This window comes from Cibotium barometz, chromosome 47 (genome assembly GCF_041138505.1).
Source record: "Cibotium barometz isolate CiBa-2024 chromosome 47, ASM4113850v1, whole genome shotgun sequence".
In the NCBI taxonomy this organism is placed as follows: Eukaryota; Viridiplantae; Streptophyta; class Polypodiopsida; order Cyatheales; family Cibotiaceae; genus Cibotium; species Cibotium barometz.
The window spans coordinates 44,958,884-44,986,342 of NC_141092.1; the positions used below are offsets into that span (position 1 = coordinate 44,958,884).

General features: G+C 48.1%; 1 protein-coding gene across 1 annotated transcript; it reads left to right on the forward strand.

Annotated features, from left to right (window-relative positions):
* Positions 1 to 27,459, forward strand: LOC147611738 (uncharacterized). The gene is made up of 2 exons (XM_086784780.1): positions 1 to 160; positions 25,727 to 27,459. Exon 2 carries the CDS (start codon positions 25,776 to 25,778, stop codon positions 27,192 to 27,194), a length of 1,419 nt encoding a protein of 472 aa, XP_086640906.1. The 5' UTR covers positions 1 to 160; positions 25,727 to 25,775; the 3' UTR covers positions 27,195 to 27,459.

Here is a 27,459-nt window from a genome sequence, read left to right on the forward strand (position 1 = left end):
ACAAGTGACGGGCGATAACATTCCGAAGTTTCCAGAGTGAAAAATCCATGTTCGTTCACTTTCGATTGTCATGCATGCGCGCGCACACACACAGACACCACAGAGGGGGAGAGTGTGCAAAGGCGAGGAAGGTCTGCCAAAATTGATCTGCAGCTCTAAGGTAGGTGTTCTCGTTTTTGTATGTGTGTGTGTCTCCATGAGAGAGAGAGAGAGAGAGAGAGAGAGAGAGAGAGACGCTTCAGGCTTAGAAAGCTCAAACCTTCACTTGCATATTTTTATCGACATTTGCTGATTTTTCTCAAGGTTCCTGAACAGTTTCAGAGTAGGAAAATTTGCATGTAAGATTTTTGTAGGTTTCTTTCACCATCAAAGAATTGACGCTTGTTGTGTAGCTGAGGCTAAACCGGGGGTTAAATTGTTAATCAGGTACATAACATGCATGTTAGCACATTTTTTCCTGTGATCGATCCCTAACCAGGGATTTGTAGCGACCTTAAAAAGCCTCACAGACTAAATAGTATCGTGAAGCTGCCCTTCACAAATAACATCAAGAAAGCCCCAACTATACACATCTCCTGCTGGACTCGAAGTATGCTGCTAAGGTTTCGTCCGCACCTGAGGTATGCATCTAGGGTTTTGTCTTCACCTGATGGGGTTCATCTTTCGTCTTCACAAAAGACGGGGTTCTGGGCGGGGTCACCCAACTTAGAAAGGCATTCCACACATGGGGCAGAGAGACGAGGAAAGCAGACTCCATGGCTGGGATCAGAACGTGTGGGGCTGCAGGAAGAGCCAGGGAAGCTGTGGTCCGGTGAGTGGCTCTGAATGATACAACTCTTAAACCTGTATGTAGTCTAGCCAAATATCCCCTATTGTCACGAAAGGCAGCCCAGCACTATACTTATGGGTGCTCATGGGTATGAATACCCAGGAGTCAAACAACCATATTTCCAGATGTGCATAAAATCTGCTCTCCATACTTGCGTAGCCCTTGAGCTGTGTCCTGCAAGCACTCCAAGCAGCCATGGTGAGTGCGGCCACATGGAGTTAAAACACTTTGAGTGAGGAGTTGCATGGTCTAGTGGGAGCATTGGTCACGTTGATAGGTTGCTGATCATCTCCCAGCAGGAATACTACAGCTACTACAGCCCACTGTGTCACGTGCACCTTGCTGGCCATGGTGACAATCGTCCCGTGGTATAGGACAAGTGAAGCAGCAGTCCTGTGCTGTCCTGGTAATGGGGGGTGAAATCCCCTAGGCACCATGTCAGTGTGTCTGGCAGAGGCAGTTGACTCATTGTTACACTTGCACACTATGTTGGGCAGGCAGGATGTTCCCCCTTCCACCCCTGAAGGTATAAGCTGAAAAACTGCAAAAGTCACATCATTTGTGCTCTCTATGCATTACCAAACCGGGACCTGAGCAATCAGCTGTACCCTCTAGCATTCTGCGGCTGAAATCGCTGGGCTCCTGAGAGGTGCTTGATCTTTCCGCTTCTCTCTGGGATCAATCGCACACATGTGGTTGTGTTTTGCTTCCTTGGAGGTTGGAGTGCAGTTGAATGAATACCAAGGGATTAAGATAACAACCCCCCTTCTTCTGCTGGTTGACCAGCAGTTGTGGGCCCAAAAATTTGGGTTTTCCCCCCTTTGCCCCTTATAATGTGGTTGTGTTGGCCCCTTGGGTGCCTGGCCATGCTCAGCCCTCAAACCTGATGTCACGTGCATCCCGCACTTGGATGCCACATAGACATTTTTGTACAGATGGTGAACTGGTCCCATGTGAGCCCAGTCTGGGACGAGTCAGCCAAGGATCCATCTCAGATGTCCGAGGTCAGGTGTGCATTGTCCTGCACAGGAGTCTAAGGTTAGGTGTGCACTGTCCTGCACATGAAACAGTGCCAGTCCGCGTTGTGAGTCTCCCTCTAGAATGATGTCAGTGGTTCTGTGTATCATCTGGTATGGTACCGGATGCCAGATCACTGAGTAGATTATGTTTAGGACAAGGGGCCAGCCCATACGGCTACCCCGGAGCTTAGTATGGGCATGGGAATGGTGTGAAAACCATCCCCATGAGGGCCAGGAAGGCCCAGGCTGGACCCACCAGCCATGGAAGGGCTGTGGGACAGCCCTAGGGCAAAGATAAGGCTATTTTCAGGAGCATACAGCCTTTAGATGGCTGTAGGGCATGTATGGGGCAGCCCATACAGGCTGCCCAGCCTTGGGGTTGTGGACAAAAGTGGTGTCCAGCCAATCAGAAGCAGGCGCATCACTTTCAGCCTGTTAGGAAAAAAAGGCAGTTTTTTTTGGGATTTAATTCAGCATTTATTGCTGAATTTCCACCAGTCGTGGGACATAGCCTGTTTTTCAGCTTGCCGACTGCTCCTGAGGAGGAGTATAAATAGTGGAGGCCATAATCCCATCATTCATCTCAGTTTTCACCAAGTGCTCAAGCCAATCAAGGGCCAGTCAAGCCAAGGAGATTGCCAAGCAAAGGGGTGGACTTTTGAAGGTCAAGGGCAGGATTTTCCAGCCAAGAAAAGGTCAAGTTTCCTGTATTTGTTTTCAGATTTACATCATTCTAATAAAGCAAATACACCATTCGTGGTGGGGGCCCTACAGAGGGTAATTGGGACCCAATACTGTGTCCTCTCCATCTCCCCCTTCTCTCTCTATTTTTTGCACATCTCCTTTCAGTTTGTGCGTTAATTCCGTTGCGAAAAGAGTGCTGATTTCTGAGTTTTGAAGTACCGATCCTTCTTCGAAGCTTCTGCATACTACAGTGGTATCAAAGCCTACTTCAAGGACAAAGATTCAGCAAAGAAAACCAAAAAAAAATTTCGCTCGTGTGGTTGGTTTTTAGACGCCGGTGGACTACCCCTTTCGGAGTGTCTCTTGTCCCTCGAAGGACGGTTGGTTTTTAGCCTCCAGAAGCCTCCGGAAGTCTCCCACACAGATAGTGGATGGTCAGATTGCGTTCCGGAAAGGAATTGCATTTTTCCGCTATGGCGAGCTTCGGCGACGAGAGAGAACCAGAACCATGGGACCAGAGTGCACCAGGCAGCCCAGCTAGGGCACCAGGCTTGAGTGTCATAGACATGTTCCAGCAGATGATGCGAGCAATCGCAGACCAGACAGCCAAGTTGGATGAGCAGAAGGCGCGGATCTTGGCTCTGGAGGAGCGTTCTCGCTCTCCAGCGTCGCGTTTTCCATCTCCTCCTCCCTCTCCTTCCGTATCCCAGATACCAGATCCTCGTCACTGGGACCCTCTCGCGGGGTCACAGCTGCAGCCAAGCTCCTTGCTTGAGTTGCAGATGCGTGCATTGGAGATTCGACAACGAGAAGACGACGCCATGCGACGCGTGGAACACGAGCGTTACCTCAGAGCTTTGGATGCCAGATTGACACCGGCGGCGCCCTCGAATCATTTTCGCGAGAAAATGAATTTCAGTAAGTATAATGGTAAACTCGATCCCACAACTCTTTATTCATGGTTGCATCAATTTGAAGCTTACTTTGCCACAGTTAGGAAAACAGATACTGACAAAGTGATCTTAGCTAGTTGGTACTTGGAAGGTGAGGCCATTCCTTGGTGGACTCAGTGGGCTCATGCCCACACCAGAGCAGGTATGGCAGCTTATGGGTGGGACGAATTCGTCTGCGACCTTAAGCAGCGGTTTCTACGCCCCCACTACCTTGAGCGACTCGAAGACGAGTTCAGGGGAGCGCGTCAGAACGCGCAACCAATCCTTCAATTTGCCAATAAAATTTCGACCTTGTGTCTGCAATTAGGCTTAACTGATACGGACAAGAAAGGGCAGTTTTTGTATGGCCTGGACACGCAAATCCAATGGGAGGTGTGTATGTTTAGGCCAGCCACCTTTGAGGACGCACTCTCGCTTGCGCAGAGTGCAGCAATGAAACACAATGGTGGCAAGCCCAAGACTTCCCAGCCGGCTTCTCCCAGGGCTAACACCTCGGGGGGCAAAAGCCAGAACCAGACGGGGTCTTCCCCATGACAGAGCCCGGGAGCCTCTGGCTCCAAGAACTCGAACAATGCGTCTAAGCTTACTCCAAACCTGAAAGCGGAGGCACGCAAGACAGGTGGCAAGTTGAGTGCTGAGGAGCTTTCTCAGTACAAGGAGGGTAGATGTTTCTTTTGTCACACAAAAGGACATACTTCTTGGGATTGTCCGAAGAAGCCTCCAAAGGCCGCCGCCGCCTCCACAGCTTCCGTGGTGAGCACAGCTCCCACACAGACCCCAGCGGCTATTCCTAGTTCTTTAACCCCTGGTGCTTCAGTTGGAGCAATTATTAGGCGGGAGCTCGAAGATAAGCAGAAGGGCGCCCATGACCAGGAGTATGAGCGCAACGAATTGCTCAAGTCCTTTGGCTACATAGGTGGCCAGAGAGTCATCGTCTTGTTTGACAGCGGCAGCACGGAGGATGTGGTCACGGAACAGGCCGCTAGGCGTGCCCGTTTCGAGTTGACTCCAGTGGACAAACAGGTGGAGGGTTTTAGCAAAGATATGACAACGAACGTCAAGTATGAAGCTCTAGGTGCTAAGTTAGTGATTCAGGGGTTTGTGCGTGACTTCATGGTTGCCCCTCTTGTAGGAGCAGACATAATTTTGGGTATCGAGTGGTTTCACAAGTTTCTTCCTGATGTCAAGTGGGACAAGCACACATTTCAAATCAATCGGAATGTGTCGAACACCCCGGTGACCATTAAGTGTGAGCCAAGTATTCCAAACTTTCTGCTCATAAGCCACTTGCAGGCTAAGCGAGCAGTCAGAAAAGACGCACAGTGTGCGATGATTTACATCCAGACAGCCCAGAGGGTGGCCAGTGCTTCCGAGAAGTACTCGGTCCTCCATGAAAAGTTCCAGAACATTTTTCTTCGGGACAGTCTCCCTCCCCAGCTCCCCCCGTCCAGACCGGAGGATCACAGGATTGACCTCCTCCCAGGCTTGGAACCCCCCAGCAAGTTTCCGTATCGCCTTTCTAAGGCAATGAAATCGGAGTTGGACCGCCAACTCCAAGGATTGTTGCAAGCTGGCTTCATCCGCCCCAGCGTGTCGCCATTTGCAGCACCGATCTTGTTTGTCAAGAAGAAAGATGGGTCTTCTCGGTTGTGTGTCGATTATTGTGCACTCAACAAGCTGACTATCTGTTAGATACTCATAACGCCGCTACGGGCGTTACCACAGGAGGGGACGGCCTCTGGCTCACCACCCAGCCATAGAGGAAGAATAAGGATTGCACCTCACCCCCCCAGGCTATATAGTGTGTGGCCTGCCGTCCACACTAGCCTGGCCGCCCATGACTCCGCATGGGCGTCCTCTCCCACTGAACCCCGGACATGGCCATCCGGTTTGCCGTCGGTCCACAGGCGTTACAGCCTACGTGACACTATCAAGAGCATATTCCCGATGCCTCGAATTGACTATATTCTCGAGAGGCTGAATGGAGCTAAGGTGTTCTCCAAACTGGCTTTAAAGAGTGGGTACCACCAGGTACGGATTGTAGAGGGGGACATCCCCAAAACAACCTTCCGTACAGAACGGGCCCATTATGAATTTGATGTCATGCCATTTGGTTTGACGAACGCCCCAACTACATTTAACCGCATGATGATGCGTGTTTTTCGGGAGTTGATTAGAGAGTGTGTGTTCATATTTTTGGACGACATACTCATATTTTCAACTACAGTTGAGCAGCATGACATTGATGTGGAGAAAGTCGTTAAGTTGCTGGAACGCAACGAGCTCTACGTCAATGAAAAGAAGTCAGAATTTTATCTGTTCCAGGTACATTACTTGGGATATATAATTAGTGCTGAAGGCATTCGACTGGATCCGGCTAAAGTGGCCGAGATTGTTAACTGGGAAGTACCACAGAGAGCTTATGACATTAGATCATTTGTGGGTATATGCCAGGCATATTCCACCTACATTGACAAGTTTTCCGACCTCTCGGCAGACCTCACCGATCTGCTAAAGAGAGTGAAAACAAGAAGGCAAAAGATTCGAATGACTCCACGAGCGTTGGAGGCATTCCAGAACCTCAAGGTGGCTTTGTCAGAAGCGCCTTGTTTAGCCCTTGCCATGTGGGACGAACCATTTCAAGTGATCACCGATGCGAGTAACATCGCAATTGGAGGTGTATTGCAACAGAATGGTCATCCAGTAACTTACATGTCTTGTAAGTTACTGCCCGCCGAAAAGAACTACTCAGTCTATGATCGTGAACTCCTAGCAGTTATACAGGCCTTGAAACATTGGAAACATTTCCTGTATGGCCATGACTTTGAGGTTCGCACTGACCATCAGGCATTGCGCTGGATTCAGACGATGCCAAGTGTGCAGTGGAGTGATCGACAACACCGCTCGAGTCAGATATTCCAGCAGTTCGGTGGTATGATTGAGTACCTTCCAGGAAAGGCCAATCCAGTGGCCGATGCTTTGAGCAGGAAGGGACAAGTATCTGCGATTCAGACCACTAGACTTGACCTTGTTGGTACAGGACTAGAAGACATGAAGCACACGTACGCGGATTCCGAGGAATTCGGTACTCAGTGGGAACAAGCATTGGATGCCACAGGACCATGCCATTTTCTGATACGTGATGGTTGGCTTTTCTACAAAGGCCGACTATGTGTCATGAAATCATTCCGGGCAGCTCTTCTCCATGATGCCCATGACGCCATTACAGGTGGTCATAGGGGCATGAATTCGACTCTGGAGAAATTAGAACGGCAATACTATTGGCCAAAGATGAGGCGTGATGTGTTTACATATGTACAACGCTGTGACATTTGTCAAAAGGTGAAAGCTCCTCGTGGAAAGAAGATAGGGTTGTTGAAGCGGAACCAGACATTGTTGATGAAGCAGAAGTAATGGTTCGAGAACAGATCCTTCTGCACCGTTTAAAGCATGGCTCATGCCGAAGACTACGACAGTTCCTCACGAAGTTTCAGGACCGAGGAACTCATGAAGCGATATGGCTCGACAAAGAATTTTTCGAAGACTGTCCGGCATTATTGACGGATTATTTGGAGGCTATGCAGCTTCCGTCAAGTTAAGCAGAAGGGGATGTCACGTGCATCCCGCACTTGGATGCCACGTGGACATTTCTGTACAGAAGGTGCAGGACCTGGGATGGTGAACTGGTCCCATGTGAGCCCAGTCCGGGACGAGTCAGCCAGGGATCCATCTCAGATGTCCGAGGTCAGGTGTGCATTGTCCTGCACAGGAGTCTAAGGTCAGGTGTGCACTGTCTTGCACATGAAACAGTGCCAGTCCGCGCTGTGAGTCTCCCTCTAGAATGATGTCAGTGGTTCTGTGTATCTGGTATGGTACCGGATGCCAGATCACTGAGTAGATTATGTTTAGGACAAGGGGCCAGCCCATAGGGCTACCCTGGAGCTTAGTATGGGCATGGGAATGGTGTGAAAACCATCCCCATTAGGGCCAGGAAGGCCCAGGCTGGACCCACCAGCCATGGAAGGGCTGTGGGACAGCCCTAGGGCAAAGATGAGGCTATTTTCAGGAGCATACAGCCTTTAGATGGCTGTAGGGCGTGTATGGGGCAGCCCATACAGGCTGCCCAGCCTTGGGAATTGTGGACAAAAGTGGTGTCCAGCCAATCAGAAGCAGGCGCATCACTTTCAGCCTGTTAGGAAAAAAAGGCAGTATTTTTTGGGGTTTAATTCAGCATTTATTGCTGAATTTCCACCAGTCGTGGGACATAGCCTGTTTTTCAGCTGGCCGACTGCTCCTGAGGAGGAGTATAAATAGTGGAGGCCATAATCCCATCATTCATCTCAGTTTTCACCAAGTGCTCAAGCCAATCAAGGGCCAGTCAAGCCAAGGAGATTGCCAAGCAAAGGGGTGGACTTCTGAAGGTCAAGGGCAGGATTTTCCAGCCAAGAAAAGGTCAAGTTTCGTGTATTTGTTTTCAGATTTACATCATTCTAATAAAGCAAATACACCATCTGTGGTGGGGGCCCTACAGAGAGTAATTGGGACCCAATACTGTGTCCTCTCCATCTCCCCCTTCTCTCTCTATTTTCTGCACATCTCCTTTCAGTTTGTGCGTTAATTCCGTCACGAAAAGAGTGTGCTGATTTCTGAGTTTTGAAGTACCGATCCTCCATATCTCCCCACCTTTTCTTGCTGGTTTTATACTGATTTTTACCAAAACATCAGTGCCCACCACACCATGTACCATAAAGGCCACGATGTCCATCTGCCCGGTTTTGTGTTGTCCTTAGGGTGCCCAGCCTGCTCTTTCTTATAGGCCTTTTGTCCTTGGGTAGTGATTAACCCAGCATGGTGTGCACCTAGTCTATCCCATTCTATCCTTATGCAAACAAACCCTAACGGCCCTAAATGAGGGTCCGTCCACAATGGTATGGGATTTCCCTGTGTCTATCCTGTACCTGGCCATTGATTGTCTTGACACATGCATCCGATGTGATGCATGTGACATCCCCTCGTGCTTATTATCTTGAATCAAGTGTGTGTAGTGTGGCCATTGACGCTTCGGCCTTATCCGGTACCTCCGCAAGTTTTCAATGGTACTCTGTTGTGGTGGATAAAGACGTTGAAAATCTACAATTATTCAAACAACTCATCTTTATAAAGGTCTGCTTGTCACTTCTTCAAATGCATATGTCCATCCCCGCACACAGTATTTTTAGCACAAGTGAACAATGTGTACCTTGTATGTGGATGGCACCTCGGGGTCTGAAGTAGTTTGGGCCAATGGAATATGCTCCAATTGTTCCTACCTTCTTGTGATCAATTTAGTTGTCAAGTTGAAATTTGGAGTCCTTTGGGCCTCGAGCAAGATTGTTATGGTTACTAAGGGCGGCTAGTAGGAACCCTAGGCTTTGATACTAATCATGGCAAATGGTATCAAGGGGGAAGTCCAAGGAGGAGACTTCAACATGCTTGAGGACCCGGCCGATAGGGTGGGAGGCAGTCATGTTACAGTGCACGGCACGAAGCTTGCAGCTTGGGAGCAATTTTGTATGACATTGCGGATCACTGATGCATGGCGGCATGAGGCTTTCTCCCGCTCTCAGGACAGTCTTAGTTTTTCTCAAGTCGGATCGCCGGGGCAGGGAGGGACTAATCTATCTCGGATTGATCGCTTCTATGTGGGCGATAGGTTCGGGGAGCGTGGGGGCTCCGTTGGCATTCTCGCTAGCATTTCTTTTTCAGACCATGCGCCAGTTATTTTGACACTTGAGGAGGGGACACGGGAGACCAGCTTGCAGTTGAGGATCCCAGAGAGGATACTTACAGATTCCAGTCTTTCTAAGGACATTGAGAGGATATGGCATGATAGCCAGAGCTCTGACCTGGATGCAACCTGCAAAGGGACTCATCGAGCTCAGCTCTTTTTTGCACGCTGTAGCCTTGACACGGCTGGGAGCGACACGAGAGCGGGAGCGCCGCTTGAGACGTAGCCTTGCTTTGCTCCAGCGCCTTCAGGAGCAGCAGCCTACATGTGAGTGGGTGGCATCCCAGCTGAGCCAGGCACGCCAGGAGGTTAGAGAGGCAGAGGAGCAGAGACATGAGTTCTACTATCATCGCCAGGCCTCACAGTGGACGTAGCTTGGGTGACTGGGGAGTTCTTTGAGATTACCGGACCCCGTCATGTTCGAGCAGGAGTACGCCAGCTCAGGAGACAGGACGGCTCGTTAGCCACTGAGCCCGGGGAGATTAGAGCCATTGCCACTGAGTTCTATAGAGACCTGCTCTCAGCGGAGCTAGCCACGGAGGCACGTGATGCTTGCAGACAGACTATGTGGGCCCATGTAAAGAGGAGGGTCACCGATCGTATGCGCACAGTTCTGGGTGAGCCTCTTTTAGAGGATGAGCTTGTTGAGGCTTTAAGGGTCCTTCCGCGCCATAGTTGCCCTGGGGAGGACGGATTGACGCCTACCTTTTTTATGCGCTATTGGGACATTTTGGGGCCAGGCCTCCGCAGGGGCTTTCAGTATGTTTTGGACACTGGGGTGAGCCACAGAGCTTTTCAGAGGGCTTGATCTTTCTTATCCCCAAGGGGGAGGGGGGGTGTGATGATATTCGGCAGTGGAGACCTATTACGATCCTCAATATTGTCTACAAGGTCCTGGCCAAGGCCTTGAGTTTGAGGATCCAGCCCTTCCTTGGGGAGTTGATTCATGCTACCCAGATAGGATTCGTCAAGGGGCGCAGTATCCTTGACAACATTTTCACCTTCTGGGAGGCGACGGCCCGAGCTAGATTTCTCGGCGAGAGGACTTGGTCGTTATGCTTCTCGATTTTGAGAAGGCATACGATAGAGTCGATTGGGGTTTCCTAGAGGGCACTATGCTTCGCCTGGGTTTTGAGCCAGTCTGGATTCGAGGGGTGGCGGCTCTATATTCCACAGCTCGTAGCCAGGTGCTGATGGCAGGAGGACGAGGGCCGAGTTTTGAGTTGACCAGATCAGTCCGTCAAGGGTGCCCTCTCGCCCCCGTTTCTTATTCTCTTCTTGGTCGTTATGCTTCTCGATTTTGAGAAGGCATACGATAGAGTCGATTGGGGTTTCCTAGAGGGCACTATGCTTCGCCTGGGTTTTGAGCCAGTCTGGATTCGAGGGGTGGCAGCTCTATATTCCACAGCTCGTAGCCAGGTGCTGATGGCAGGAGGACGGGGGCCGAGTTTTGAGTTGACCAGATCAGTCCGTCAAGGGTGCCCTCTCGCCCCGTTTCTTATTCTCTTCTTTGCTGAGGCTATGAGCATGTATCTGACAGCAGAGGAGGTTGGTTTGAGAGGACTCCAGCTCCCAGTCCGGGGTGAGGACCTGCTCGATTCTGAGTTTGCTGATGACACGGGATTATTTTGCATGGCCAGGAGGCCAATCTTCAGAGGGCAGAGCAGTCGCTACAGGTTTTCGGTGCAGCTTCGGGAGCATTGATCCAATGCTGTCATAGCATTTTCAATCATCTGTGACATGTTCGTTACTCTTGTCTTTATACAGTAATCTCGTACCTCCTTGGGCAGCCCACAACAATACTTCTCTACCTGCTCAGATAATGGCACGGCACGATAAGAAGTCACTGGGAGTAGAGCTTCCCAAAACTTCTTGTTATAATCCTCCAAACTATCACACTTTGAAGCATCCAGCTTGTGCCATGCTGTCATAACATCCACCTCAAATGTAGATGTGAGCCATACGGAAGAGAAAACCTGTTTGAATTGGACCCATGTAGTAGGTGCTATGCCCTGCAAAAGAAGAGTAGACCACCACTGCAAAGCATTGCCCTTGAGAAAAGTGGCAGCTTTCCTCACCTTCGAGGACTCTGTGTAATTCCCACCAGAAAAAGCAGCATCAAACTGCTGTAAAAAGGTAAGTGCCTTCAATTTATCCTTGGCCCCACTGAAAGTGTCAAACTTCACTGCAGCTCCCCCTTCCTTGTAATCCTTCGCCTTTCCCATAGGCGTGAGATTATCATATGGAGGTGGTTTCGTGAGATTGCTGCCCCCAACATTCATACCCATCATTGGGTCAACATTTCCCATTCCAACACCAGGCATACCATACATCCCAGCCATGTTTCCATACATTCCATGCTGCATACCTGGCTGCATGCCACCAAACATATTGCCTTGCATCCCAGGTTGCATGCTTCCAAACACATTTCCTTGCATACCGGACTGCATACCACCATACATATTCCCTTGCATGCCAGGCTGAAAATTGGCTCCAAAAGGCCCATACATACCCATGCCTCCCTGAGGATAACCCCCAGTCATGGATTGAAACACTGAGCCACCACCAAAGTACCCTGGATGCATGTTCTGCTGAGGAATAGGTGGCTGTCCATAGAAGGAACTCTGTGGGTTAGCACCAAAAGCATGCTGCATGTTCGGAAACTGTGCAGGAGATGGATCCTGTGGAGTGGTACCACTATGACCATGAGAAAGATTCTTCGAACGAACCTTCTTCTTCTTTTTCTGGGGCTCTGTGCGGGGCTCTGTGCGAGATCTCATAAATTCAGCAAATCTCTCACTCTGTGTAAGCTGCATAAAGGTATCCATAACACCAGCCAAGCGATCTTTGAACCGAGCATCATCATCCTCTTTACTATGCACATCTTCTGGCTGTGTTACATCCTCATAAGGCTCAACATCTGCAGCCTGTTCTCCTGCAAAAATATCCTCAGATACATCTCTTTCAGGTGAAGACTCTTGCTCTTCTTCTTCTTGATAGAAGTACTCTTCCTCTGTATCAGACATGATTGCTGAATTTTCAGCGATGGCTTTCTCCAAAGCAACCACGAGCTCACCCCCTTTAGAAAGTTGATGAAAGGTCCCGGCAACGGAACCTTGAAACCGGCCTCTGATAGAAAACCAGAGTGCGGTAAGAGCTAACACCCGTCCACTTGTAGTCTAGATGAAAAACCAAACACAGATTGGAGCTAGAGTGCCCAAATCTGAATACACAACGACACCTGTTGGCCCCAAAGCTTGGCGCCCCTTGCGGTATTTCTTTATTCCATTAAAATAGTATGTATGGCTGAGTACAATACAAAAACCAGCCAAGAGTTTACACCTGTAGTCCAATCTGACTGCCCACAAATCCTTCTCAGCACAGAGGATCTATGCACACAGATCTGTGTCTTCAAGCAACACACTGTGTCTCCCTCTGATCAGCCAAGATCACAAAGCAGGCCAGCCATGGGCATACATCTGGCATAACTCATAAGCATGATACATATTCTCAGCTCAACATACATGTGCTGTTCATTCCCTGTCTTAATCTCTTGTCAATCTGCTATACTCCTCCTCTCACAAGGAGCCAGATAACACATACCTGTAGCAGACATCAAGCAATAGAAAGAGAGATGGATGAACAGAGTCAAGGCTTACCAAGTTCAGCTCGTGAAACAACTCTGGAGGAAGCAACAGCACCAATCTGTGCCTGCAGGCACTTGAACCCACAATCCTGCTTCACACATGTGCTTGCACTTGCCTGTATCTTCCTCCTGATGCTCACTCCTATGCTGTCCTTGAAAATACAGATCTGAAAATCAGCACTGTACTTGATTGTACCGCCTCGGGATGCGTGCCAGGCGTTGTACTTGCAAAAACAGCCTGCTGTCCACTTCTGTACCTGTCTGAATCAGCCTGCACAAGTCTGTCCAGCACCTGTGAACTCTTCTGCAGCAACTGTACCTTCTGTACCTGGCTGCCCGTACACTGTACGGCAGCCGTACAGTGTGTACTTGCTGGAAAACACAATACACAGCCTGAACAGAGCTTCTGCGCAGCCACCAGCAGCAGCTCTGTGCGCCGCCAGCAACAGAGGAGAAAGAGAGAGAGAGAGAGAGTGTCCTGCTCTGGCCGTACAGTGCTGTACGGCTGGATCCACTCTGAAAAACAGCAGCCAAACTGTTGTACAGCAGTCGCCTCCTCCTCCTTCAGCTTTTCCACGCTAGGAATCACAAGCGCATGAGAGAGGCTCCACTTTTGCTACACGACTCCCCAAAAAGGGAGGAGAGAGAGTGAAGAGAGAGAAAACCTCCTTCCCAAGTTAATCCCTAGGGCCCAACTTAATAAGTTCCCTAGGGCCACTAAGGCCTAGGGGCAACTTTTATAAACATTAAAAGTTAATGTTTTAATGTTCCCCCTTCACACCTAGGGTTGTCCACACATCTTTAAACACTGTCCGGGCACCCCCCATGTGAATCATAAAATATTCTGACCCTGCAACCACCATGCCCACACTTGTCCTGCTCCATTTTCACAGGGCCATGACATTGATCAATTGGCGCAAGACACTGGCCTTTTGGATCAGTAGCGCTCCCACTCCGGCATGGAGCCCAGACCCGGGTTTTAGATGGATTCCTCCTGGCACAGCAGTGTGGTATTTGGGATGCCAGATTGGACTTGATTCGCTTCTTCTGAGCATTCGGAAGAAGCTTTTGTATTGGAGTACAGCTCGGCTATCCTTGGCTGGGAGGGTGGTGGTGACAAATCAGGTGCTTTTAGCGACCATGTGGTACATCACGTCTTGCTGGATCTTCTCGAGCTCTTGCATCAGCCAGGTACAGAGGCTGATCAAGAACTTTCTTTGGTCTGGGCGAGACGGTCAGCCAACCCGGGCTAAGGTTGCTTGGGCAGTTATTACTCTTCCGCTGGCCCAGGGAGGCTTGGGCATTATAGATCCAGTTGATCAGAGTAGAGCCTTATTGGGGAAGCTTATTGTTCGGGGGCTGCTTCTAGGCGCTGAGCCTTGGAAGGAGCTTCTTTTTCAACGACTGCAGGCTAGGGCTCCTCCAGCAAGGGGCACTTGGGCACCAGAGACACGATGGATCTTCATAGAGATGAGGAGGACAGGCCTCAGTAGAGGATGGGAGGACAGATTTGCCTTGAGCATCCTGCGAGCTGCTGAGACCGGGGCTTTCTCAGAGACCTCCTACTTGTGATGAGGAGCGGGCCAGACAGCCGCTCATCTAGAGCCCCGCGGTACGCACTGAGCAGGGTCATATGCTGGGTTCTCGCCCTCGTATAGCCTGGGGACCATTGGCGGCAGGCCCAGCACGCAGTTTTGGAGACTGGCAGGCCTTCTGCAGTCTCCCAGAGGAGGTCCAGGTGGAGAGGCTGAGTCACTTCAGAGGGGGGCTGATTATGAGGGATGACATTCAGGAGGCACTCACTGAGGAGTGGTTCATGCCTTTCGAGCCAGCGGCCCCACGGTGGATGGGAGCCTTTACACAGATGGAGATCATGATTGCTGTCAGAGCTTACACTGAGGATGGTAGATGCCTCTACTATGAGATCCAAGATGAGGGCAGACTTCAGAGAGTGGAGGCGGAGTCGCCTTTGGTTGCAGAGTGCATCTTTCAGAGGATACGGGTAGTGGCCACCGCTTCCCAGAAGTGGCATATTGATCCAGACCTTGCAGATGTGGACTCTGATTGGCGCATTTGGGTATATGCTGCGCGTCCCTTGGCCCGGCTCGAGTGGGACCCTGGCGAGTACGAGTGGCATGATCCTTATGCGTCCCCCGAGGCCACAGAGATTAGTACACTGTTCGGTTGGGGAGGCATATTTTGACTGCGAGGAGGATGGTCTCTCCAGCCGCAGCGGAGCATTGGCGGCTACAGGGACTCTCACAAGAGTTCTTGGAGGATTTTTGGGCCAGGCTCTGGGCTAGTCGACAGGCACACAGGATCTCGACTTTTCAGTGGCTGGTTGCCCACAAGGGCTCTGCAGTTGGCACCTGGCTTGTCTACAGTGGTCTTCCGGCGGCATGTGTCCGATGCGGCCACCCATTGGAGACACAGAGACAGTGCCTATGTGACTGTCCACAGGCGCAGCAAATTTGACTGAGGATGCTGCTTGGTCGACATCGTCAGGGCCTGCTCTGGGATACGAGACGGAGCAGGATAGCCAGGCCATCAGATTCATTAGGGGCCAGCCTCGCCTTGTTCCTTCACCGGATTTCTCGACCGCCGTCTGGACGCAGGAGAGCGATTTATGATGGGAGCTCCTCAACAGCCTCACCATCTGGTTCACCTGGAGAGCCCGGTGTTTCAGGGCCTTTGAGGGGAGACTGGAGCCACCAGCAGAGACTGTTCGGGGGATTTGGCAGGAGCTGATCCACACCCTGCGCGGCCAGTATGACCGCATCCGGGGCGACTCGGATGCGGCGATCTTGCGGCGCGAGGCCTTCCCCACCACTTGGCGCAGCGGCCCCTTCTATACACTACACGCGGGTACCCCCGCTGGCATTACAGGCCACCTATTTGGCTTTTCCCCCCTCCTATTGTATGATATAGCTCTCAGTTATTTGTACTGATCTTTGTACCTTTTTGCACCTAGGGAGAGTCTCCCTAGCTGCCTTGATTGGATCTCTGCTCTGCCTTCTTATGAGCAGGAGAGTTTTTTTTTGTAGCCCAGTGGGCGTTTTCTTTTAACTAATGAAAGGATATTTTCTCGGAAAAAAAAAAGAACCAAGAACTTTGATTATTATTAAAATAAAAGCAAAAGCCAAGTGGTAAAAACAAAAAGCAAAGCATGGTAAAAGTAGGCCTCCCCTCAAGTATTTAAAGAACCAAGCACCCTCTTGGTGGAGCATTGAAGAAATCTTGAAGACTCATAGAAGAAACGCGTGGAGAACTCGTTGGGAAAAGCAAGAACATCATCAACCCTCTTGTGTGCTACTTCTACAACCTTTTGCAACACCAACCACCACCTCTCCACCCCCTGTGAAGAAGCGTCGCTGCCCAGAGCTGCTTGCCGCCACCTGCCGCCCAAAGCCGCCGCCGCCGCCGCCTAGGGCTATTTTCGCCAACGCCGCTAGCGTCTCTGCCGCCCCAGAGCTACCTGCTGTCGGCATCTCCGCCGCTCCAAAAATAGAGTTTTTGCCTCCTGTTTGCTGGACTTTCTGTCACATGTTGGTAGCTTCTGTTTGAAGAATCGCCACCTCTATTAGTGAAAGGATTGGATTGGGAAGAGAGTTTTTTTGTGGATACTTGAGAACATCAATTGGATTCTTTGGATTTTGGTACTAGCCTGGTATAAGCCTCTTGTGGGTCATCCTCGTGGTGAGCTCGGCATCAGTTATCTTGTGCCTCGACATCGACCCCGGCCTGATCTTGACATCGACACCTTTGTTTGATATTGTATTCATTTGTTGTATTGGTCCTGGCTTGGAAAAGCCCATGGATTGTTCTTGAAATAAATTCCTGAAGAGTGGGCGGGGCCTGTTCCCCGCTCAGTGTGGTGTACCGTGTTTGAAGTAAACTCCATGATCGAGTTGGGTTAGCTGGGATACAGAAAGTAAGTTGAGACCTAAATTAGGGACAAGATAGACATTGTCCAAGGTAGCCTGGTTGGGGCCAGTGTTGGTGTCAAATAAGACGGTGCCAACAGATTTGATGGGCATCATTGTGTTGTTGCCACATCGAGCTTCTCCCTTAGCGGGACGCTGAGAGATGAAAATGTTAGCATTGCGTGCCATATGGTGAGTAGCTCCACTGTCAACTACCCAAGTGACCGGATGACCACAGGGAGAGTTGGATGGGCCTCAATGATGGGCACATAAGGATTTTCAGGTAATTGACAGATTTGAATGAAGGCAGAGGCTTTCCCCCACGGATGGCCTTGTCTAGGCCTTTGTTTCTTCTTCTTTCTGGAGGAGTGGCCAGAGTCAACCTTAAATGTGACCTGAGTGATATTGGCCGAGGGGCCGGGATGAAGTGTAAGGGAGAAGACCAGTCAGACATCTCTTCCGGGGTGGTGAAAGAACTGACTGGGAGGGTGGGGCTTGAGCAACTTGACCAGTGGCATGCCCTTCCTCAGGTGTGAATGCCCTTCCTCATGTGATACCAAATGTCACATGTGGAAGCTTCTGTGGCCAGATCATTACTCAATGGAAAACACAGCACTCCCATTGGATGCTTGATGCACAAAGAACTGGAGAAAACGCAAGAGAGAAAGCAGTTTCCTAAACTACTCAAAATCTTATTTATATGCTTGTTTGTTACAATGCCATGATGGAAGCTGAGCTTCCCTTGAAAAGGTAACTTGTACTTCACAACCTATGACCCAAGTCCCAAGTGGGTACTTGAATGAATGACTAAAAGACCTGGCCCTCTTTATATAGGCCCTTATAAATCTGGCCGATTGCACCAAATCTGGCCGATCAACATTTAATGCTGCCGACCAGCACATTCCTGGCATGCTTCCTCCTGTCGGGCTGCTGCTGGCTGCCTACCGACTGCGGGCTGCACTACTGAATGCTCCACGTTGCCCTTCACAGTCTTGTGAGGCTGCCGCCTGGTCCATGCCTTCTCATCTACTGCTGCTGGTCATTGGCTACAACCCTAAAAAGGTGTCTGACTCTGTCCTACTGCCTGTCCAGCTCAGAAGAAGCATGTCCACCCGGCACGCATGTGACATCCCCCCCTGCTAAACTTGATGACGGGGATCCAACCTGCCTCTTTGGATGACTGTCATCATCCCTCATTCCCTGCCGTGTCTCCCCACTGTCATCCTTGGACCTCTGGCAACTTGACTTGACTTGGAAACATTGCTATCCTCCGCAACTGCTCCACTTGAAGAACTTGCATCCTGATCCAGAGTCCCCCTGCCTTTATGCCCTGTCCCTTGAACACGGGGTCCTGGTGTCCTTCCCTTGAGGCTGATCACTGGCATCTTCGCTCTACCTTTGGATGACTACCATCCCTTGGAACCAGTATTCCTATGGGCTCACTGGTCTGCCCTTTGGCATCCACCCACGGACTGCCTTTTCCTGGTTCTGTTGAACACCGACCATCCTCCTTTGGAGATCTACCCTTAGCGGTGTTCCTTGCCTTGGACTGTGCACCTTCTCTTGGGACTTCTCTTGGAGTACTGGAAATCCTGCTGAGTGCTGGCGCTTTGATACCAATGTCACATGCGGAAGCTTCTGTGGCCAGATCATTACTCAATGGAAAACACAGCACTCCCACTGGATGCTTGATTCACAAAGAACTGGAGAAAACGCAAGAGAGAAAGAAGTTTCCTAAACTACTCAAAATCGTATTTATATGCTTGTCTATTACAATGCCATGATGGAAGCTGAGCTTCCCTTGAAAAGGTAACTTGTACTTCTACCTATGACCCAAGTCCCAAGTGGGTACTTGAATGAATGACAAAGACTTGGCCCTCTTTATATAGGCCCTTATAAATCTGGCCGACCAGCATTTAATGCTGCCGACCAGCACATTCCTGGTGTGCTTCCTCCTGTCGGGCTGCTGCTGGCTGCCTACCGACTGCGGGCTGCACTACTGAATGCTCCACGCTGCCCTTCACAGTCTTGTGAGGCTGCCGCCTGGTCCATGCCTTCTCATCTACTGCTGCTGGTCATTGGCTACAGCCCTAAAAAGGTGTCTGACTTTGTCCTACTGCTTGTCCAGCTTAGAAGAAGCATGTCCACGTGGCACGCACGTGACATGCCAGGGTTCTAGTGTGAATGAGGAGTCCCATCCTTTGTGTGATCTATATCTGAATAAGGAGAATCAATATCTGGTAAGAAAGTCTGATCCTCCGGAATCATGGGTAGACGATCCATGCTGTGTGCTCTCAAGGTCTTCAATCCTTTTGCTCACGATAGCTTTGATACCATGTGAGGGCAAAAGAGACCAAAGGACAAATATACGAGAGATCAGAGCAAATCACACAGCATGAAATGGGGATGTATATAGAAATGATGAAATCCAGTACAAGAGCTCTATATGAGACTCCGAAGGAGCAGAGAGGGCTGCTGTCCCAAAAACGCAGATAACAGTGCCGTAGTAAGCTTGACGTAAGCGCCGATTCAGGGCCCTCTGATTCTGCACAGGCAAAGCGTGTGATATTTATGCGGGAGTGGGACCATGGCATCTTCTTTTCCTCTAGTACCATAGGTCTTACATGGCATCATGATGCTCCTCAATGGTTGAAATCACCTTACATATTGGGGTGATTCTATTCTTTTCTGGCTTGTAGTTGTAATTGTTGTATGTTCTTCTCATACTTAATAGAAGTCTCTTTCTGAAAAAATAAAAAATAAAAAAAATAAATCCCTGATGTAGGGCTGATGTAGACACTGAAGTACTCCTTATGAAGAAATGCTAAAGTCAGCCTGATGGTGTGCTGAAGACAAACATAGAAGTATACTTGATGGCGAAAATGTTGAGATCAGCCCTGATGTAGGCGATGACAAACGCAGAACACGCCCCTGATGTAGGCGATGGAGAAACACTGTAGACAGCCCTGATATAGGCGATGAGTCTAGCAGAAGAGATAGGTAGTTTGTGCCAGTCGTAGGCGACCTGCACCAGCAGCAGAGATGGCAGCCTGCACCTGTCGTAGGGACCTGCACCAGTAGCAGAGAAGGCAGATTGTGTGTTGATGGGGATCCAGATGTTGGCGACCAGTAGAGAAGGTGCACTTGTCTGTTGCGTTCAATAAAGATGCGCCTCATATTTATATAGAAAGGGAGGGTGCTGGTCGGCCAACAGATAAAAGTGAAGTCAAATGACCAAATAGCCCTTTTTGGGCTGGGTAAAATACCCTTTTGGGTATATTTTCACACAAGGGCCTCATAGAAATGACCAGTACAAGCATGCTAGGGTTCATGTAGACCATCTGGAGATGATAAATAGCCTAAGCCTTAGACTAAGGCTTAAAAAACCTTATTGCAGCCTTCCACCAACAACGAGCCGCCATCCGCCTCTCCTGTAAGCTTGCATTAGCCAGCATCATCAGCGTCTTGGCCATGTCCAGCATCATCATCGCCATCGCATCTTGGCCACATGAGCAAGCACCAATGCCGTGTCCAAGGTGAATCTTCTACTTGTGCTGCTTGACTGTCACAAATTTGGGGTTTTCATGAAATAAGGTAAAAATCAGCATCTTGCAATTACAAAAAATTGGGGCATTTTTTATTTTCAACAAAATCAGCAAAATTGGTAAAAATTGAAGTTCCTGCACTTTATAAAAATTGGGGGTTTCTCTAAAAACCAGAGAAATTGACCTAATTAAAGCTTGCAATAGCCGGAAAAATTAGGGTTTTTGTAAAAATCGGCCCTCTACATCAACATTGAAGCCCTTGCAACAACAACATTATGGCTCTCAGCATTATGGCTCTATCAACCACCGCAATCGACAGGTTCTCTGGTGTTGGGTTCCCTACCTGGCAAACCAAGATGCAACTTCTCTTGATGAGGATGGGTGTCTAGAGCATAATCTCTGGAGACGACGAATACCCAAGAGCCAACAAGCCAGTTGTGGCGACAACGCAATGAGAGAGCTATTGCACTAATCGGTCGCAGTTTGGTATACACTCTCGTTCATCACATAGACGTCACGCGAACCACCAAGCAAATTTTGGACAAATTGGAGACTCTTCAGTAACAAAATCACGAATTCTAAGGTTTTCTTGAAGTTGAAGTTCTATGATTTGAAACTGCTAGATATTGAAGAATTAAGTGATCACCTTGCCAAGTTCTACTCACTAGTTCAACAGCTCACTAGCCTCAAGTGTGAGTCTGATGATGAGGACAAGGTGGTAGTTCTCACCAAAAGTATGCAAGATGTTACCCGATTTCAGTAAACCATCGAAGTCATGCACATAGCTTCAACATCATTTGAAGATATGGTAGCCTTGCTACTTGAAAAAGACAGAAGAAACAAAGAAAATCAAGCAAGGAGCACTGTGACCTATGACGAAGCTTTTCTAGGAGAACAGAAGTGGAGGACCAACAAGAAGATTCAGTGCAGGTACTGCAAGAGAATGGGGCATAAGGAGGCCAACTGCTTCAAAAAGCTATAGAAAGTGCAAGAGAAACACCACGCAAATCTTGGTGCTGAAGATGAAGAGAAACCTGCTCAAGAGGAGAACATATTTGCAGCAACGGCCCAAGTCTCCCTCAATGAGGTAGACGATGAGTGGGCATTCTAGCTGCCTTTATGTGTGTGTGTGTGTCAATAAGGGTTCTTTGCTCTAGGTAGTCCCCGTAAAATTTGATTGTATCTATGTGTGTTTGCCCCGAGTTATAAAAGGCTTTTTTTTTTCTCTTTGTGCTTGGCACGTCTGAAGCCAACGCAAAGCCTGGTGATCTGTGCAAACCTAAAAGTCGCGCCTATAAAGAGAATGTTTCCAATGCTTGAGGGCCTATATCGCCGCAAGGAGTTCTCGGTCATAAACCGAGTAGTTCTTCTTTGTAGGGATTAGCTTACGAACATGTAAGCTACTAGACACCCATTATGTTGCAAGACTGCTTCAATAGTGATGTTACTCGCATCGGTGATCACGTGAAATGGGTCATCCCAAGAGGCTAACACTAAACAAGGAGACTCAAATAATGCAACCTTGAGGTCCTTGAAACCCATTAAACCCCTAGGGGGCATCTTAATCCGTTGTCTCCGAGTCTTGACACCTTTAAGCATATCAATCAAAGTTGCCAAGACGTTGGAAAACTTGTCGATGTGGGTGGAATATGCATGGCAAATACCCACAAACGACCTAATGTCATATGCTATTTCCAAAATCTCCCAATTAAGGATTTTTGCCACCTTCGGATGCCTTCGACACTGATTATATATCCGAGATAGTGAACCTTATATAAATAAAATTTCGATTTCTTCTCATTGACATAAAGCTCGCTGCTTTTTAGCAATTTCATCACTTGTTCGACGTCAATGTCGTGCCGCTCTTCTGTAGTTGAAAAAATCAATATGTCATTCAAAAAGATGAAGACACTTTCCTATCAACTCCCTGAAAACCCGCGTTAAACGCAGCTGGAGCCTGGAGCATTTGTTAATCCAAAAGGCATGACCACGAACTCATAGGAGAGACGAGAGAAAGAAAGATATATTAAGCGTCTACTAAAACCCAAATGGGCCTATGAGACCAAAGTGATACAATAATGTCCATGGCATATCTCATCATGGAATGGAAAATAAAACAGAAAGAAAACATAAACATAGCTATCTCTTCAAGGCCCTTAGTCTAGCCCATAGGGATGACCTTTGGCCTTCTACATGCTTCTTCTAACTTCTAACTTCTTCAAAATGTGAATGATGATGAATGCAAATGCTAACTTCTACTAAGGGACAGGAGTCACACCAAAGTGTGAGTGCAACTGGTGTCTGAAAACCAACCACACAAGCGCAAAAAAATAAAAAAAATAAAAAAATAAAAAAAATCTTGGTTGAATCTCTTTACCAAAAGGCAAAGCTTTGATACCTTTAGAACTGTTGGACATGTCATCTCGAGCTCTCTTTTACTCCATTTTATGTCCCTTTTTATCCAATATTTATTTGATGTCATTAGGGTTTTTTCCACTATTTTATAGCTTATTTTTAGGCATTTATCACTTTTTCTACAGTCGTGTGCCTTTTGCTACTAGCCAATTGCTCTCCATGAAATGTATATAAGCATGGCCATTGTGCCTTTATAATTAATTCAATACTTTTCAGTTTTTGACTCGAGTGTTGGATCTCTCTTGGCTATCTACTCTCTCGTGTGATCTCTATTTGTTTCCGCTTCATATTCTCTTTTTTTCACATGGTATCAAAGATCTTGTGCTTCCACAGATCAGCAAGAAGAGTTTTCAACTTGCATTTTTTTTTTCTCCTCTGCTCCCTTGGTGGCTGCGTTTTGGAGTCCACACTTAAGTGGCCATTACCTGACTACCACTCATCACAAAACTGAGGACCTAGGAGAGAGAGTGCTGAAAGTTTGTAAACTCCATTCTCCACCCCGTCTTTCTAAACTACCTGGCATGTTGCCTTGTCCCAAAGAGCAACAAAATGCTCATCAAACTCCACCCATATGCCAGCCTTGCAAACCTGATGCACTGACAACAGATGAAAACCAAGTGATGGAACATACAACACCTGGGAGGAATGCTTCTCCCCTTTGCCTTTGGGAACTATCTCCAACCTGCCCTCACTGTGAACTAGGATAGTGGATGTATCCCCAGTAAGAATGTGACCAGAATACTTGCAGAGATCCTGTAAAGCCGAACGGGAAGGAGTCATGTGCCTAGAAGCACCACTGTCTAGAATCCACTCCCGAGTATCCATAGCGGAGAGTCCTCCAACCTCCTCCCTTCACGAAGAAAATGAAACATCGGTGTCCATAACCTCCAGGTGCACAAAAGCTGGAGTCTTCACGGTTGCTGCTGAGGATTCTGCACCCTTCTCGATGCTCCGCTTGGGACACTGCCTCCAATAGTGGCCTTTCTCGCCACAATCATTACAGGTCCTCTCTGCCTTCAGTTTCTCGCGGTCTGCGTCGGACTTCTTCTCAGAAGACTTCTCTAGTGAAGCCTTCCCTTTGCCCTTGTTGTTACGGCCTTTCGATCGTTGGCCAGTTAAGGCCTCCGAACCTCTGCCCTGCGGAGGGTTCGTGAATCTTTCCTCCTGGTCCAAGACCATGGGCACAAGCTCCTCCCATGTGATGGTGCTGAGCCTGCCACCATTGGTAATCAACGAAGAGTAAAATGCTGAGTACTGAGAGGGCAGATGTGACAGCAACGTGATGGCTATATCCTCCAATGATCTCTTTCCCAGCCTGGACAATTTCCTGCTGAAGAGCCTGCAACTTGTTGATGTTCTCTCGCATTTTCTCTATGTTTCATATTCAGATTTTGCATACACCTGGTAAAAAGAATGTAGTGGCAGATGCTCTTTCTAGAAGGCCACAGGTACATGCTATCATTGTTGCTTATCATCAAGATCTTTCCGATATGCAAAATTCAGATGATTCGGATGATGATTTTCAGCGTGTATGGGCTGATTTACAGCAGGGCATTTCAGCCCCGAACTATTGTATACGAGATGGATATTTCATGATGCAAAATCGCTTGTGTGTGCATAAGGATTTACGAGTTAAGGTGATGGATGAATGCCATGCACTGCTGTATGTAGGGCAAAGAGGAATTCTTGCCACTACACAAGCTTTAGACAGGTACTTTTTATGGCCAAACATGTGCAAAAAGAAAGAGATGTTTATGTGCACGAATGTATGGTTTTCCAGAAAGTGAAGTTTGACAGGCATAAGGCACCTGGTTTGCTTCAACCATTGCCTATTCCGCATCAGCCATGGACTTTATCATGGATTTGCCTAAAACGCAGCAAGGAAATGACGCCATATGGACCATCATTGACAGGTTTAGCAACCAAGCTCATTTCATTCCTGTGCGAAAGAATATTAAGCATGAGCACATGGCGAGAATATTCTTGGGCCAGATTTTCAAACATCATGGTATGCCTAAGACTATTGTGGGAGATTGGGATCCGAGAACCACAAGTTTGTTTTGGCGGGCTTTATTTGATAATATGGGCACAAAGCTGAATTTTTCATCAGCTTATCATCCTCAGACAGATGGGTAGAGTGAAATTGCAAATTCAGCTGTACTTGATTTGCTCAAATGCTATGTGGCTGAGTGGAAATCAGATTGGGAGAAGTACTTGCCTCTTGTGGAGTTTGCTTATAACAATACGGTGCACACCTCCAGTGGGAAAGCTGGGGGCTCCATATTCTCTCCCCAAGTGGGTCCAGACGGCTGGACGCATGGTGAAAATTGGGCCAATGAAAGGAACCCGGAGGTGTGTACACACATGACAAGCTCAACCTTGTCACCTCTGAATGTAAGGATTGTCTTGGCTGGAACCTGATATGAGGTATTAAAGAGAATGATCTTGGTTTTACCAAGATTTGTCACAAGGCCTCTCTCATCAAAAAAGTTTTGTAAAGCATCCAAGCGTCTCTACAATCCCGTGGCCAAGTCTAGGAGAGGACTACCAACTGCAAATCAAAGAATAGTACCATTATTGGGCGAGTCTTGAGCCTGTGCCTCCCAAACTATTGATGAAATCGGAGATCTCTTTAATATACCACACAAATAATGTTGGAGAGAGTAGGCAGCCTTTTTTGACCCCAATGGTGCCACTTATCTCATCTGAAAGCCCATTGCTGACTCGTATACTGCCATCACAAACCACCTCATCTCTGGTGGGGAACGAAGTTTGGGCACATTGTAATAACCAGAATTTGTCAGAAAAGAAATTAATAATTAACTGAATCATGTGTGTAAAAAAATTGATCAACTACGGTTACAACAGGATTTTTGGGTTGAATTTAGTGACATTTTGGAACAAATTTTATGGTAACACATGCTGACATTATTTTATGTTCGTAGATGTTACAGAGCTGATGTACTAAGTTTGAGAACCAAGAAACAGTTACAAATGGGGAAGAGGAAAAGGCTGCAGGAAATCCATGCCGTAGAAGAGGTGTCAGACCCTGTAGGGGATAAAGGCACAGACGATACTGTTAAGACTTCTACCAAGAAAAAAGGCCATATGAGAAAAATAAAAGAAGTATTTATTGCCTCATCTTCTCTTATCAATGGCAAACATTCTGGAAATGGCAAAGTTGGAGCAATAGATTTGGTACAGAAGAAAGCTGTGACAGACCCTGGTGCAGTTTTGAAGGTTGGTAAAGGTAGACGAGGAGCGAATCGTTTGGCTGGTAAGGAAGCTGCACGCAAGTCTAAGGCAGAAAAGAGTTTGCAAAGTGGACCATCCGGGGATTCAGGTGCAAAAAAACCTTTCAGCTGGAGTTCGGTTCAAGAAATCATTGCTCTTTCTGAGCTGGCCAAATTGCTTATGGTGGATGCTGGCCAATCTGTGGATAATAAGAACATTCATTGGGAGCAGCTAGCTGAAACAGTTGGAAAGAGGTTGGATTGTGATCTCACACGTACTCAGATGTACGAGAAAGCAAGGCGCCTGAAGGAAAGGTACTCAACTGTAGACCAAAAAATAAGTGAAGGGAAGCTCAATCCTTTCAAGAATGCTGATGAGGAAAAAATCTATAATTTGTCCCAAAAAATTTGGGGAAACTGTGGAGCTTTAAGGTTACATTTAGAAGAGGAAGAACATGACTTGCTACCTGGTAAACTGGAGAGAAGATTTAGAGATGATGTTGGCAGTCATGAGGATGATTCACAGCAAGGTCTTGAAGGTGAAATCCCTGAGCTCAACATGGAAGGAGAGACTGCAGCTAGTGAAGCTCTAAACCATCCTTCTCATCCTGGAGTGCCATCTTCTCAAGGGCATGAAGAGAATGCTGCCGGTGAAACCTCTGAAGAGCAAATAGAGAAGACTGCCGGAGACTTAGCATCAAAATTGAGAACTCATGCAATGGAAGGGGACACCCAAAGAACTCATACCATGAAAGGGGACACCCAAAGAACCTTCGGAGTGTTTCATGCCGAACATCAAGCCCTCCTTAAAGAGCTACAAAAGAGTTGTGAGGCAGTGCTTGAAGAACTGCAAGCCAAGTTCTTGACCATGATTAACAATGCTGTCACGGAAGCAAGAGGAAGGCATGCTCCTCCACCACCTTGGATGGGGGGTGGTAGGTGTATCCCTCAATTGGACATCATGCAGCCCCCAGTTTCGGGGGACAGTTTTGTTGATGAGTTTTTAGCTGCGACAAGGCCTCAAGGTGCCAACAAGCCTGAGGCTTTTGGAAGTCTACAAGAAAAATGGCAGCAGCAGCGCTTAGAGGAGCTGAAGCTGACTTCACTGAAATTGCAGTTGTTGTTAGAGGAATGCAAAATTGAGCAAGAAAAGTTAGAAAGGCAAATAAACAAGTCTTAGCAGTGTCTTGCCCAAAGTAAGAAAACTGGTTGTAGTATGGCAACAGAACTCAGGCCTTTGCTTGAAGTGGCATTAATATTTTGGATGGTACATTTTGAAACCTACTTTTTGGTGAAGTAGCCTTTTATTTTTGGATGTGTGATATGCTCTTACCTCTCTCTCTCTCTCTCTCTCACACACACACACACATACACATGCATGAACATATGATTGGGATGTTTGTACTTAAATCTACGTATTTTAGCGACCACTTTTCTTAACTGTT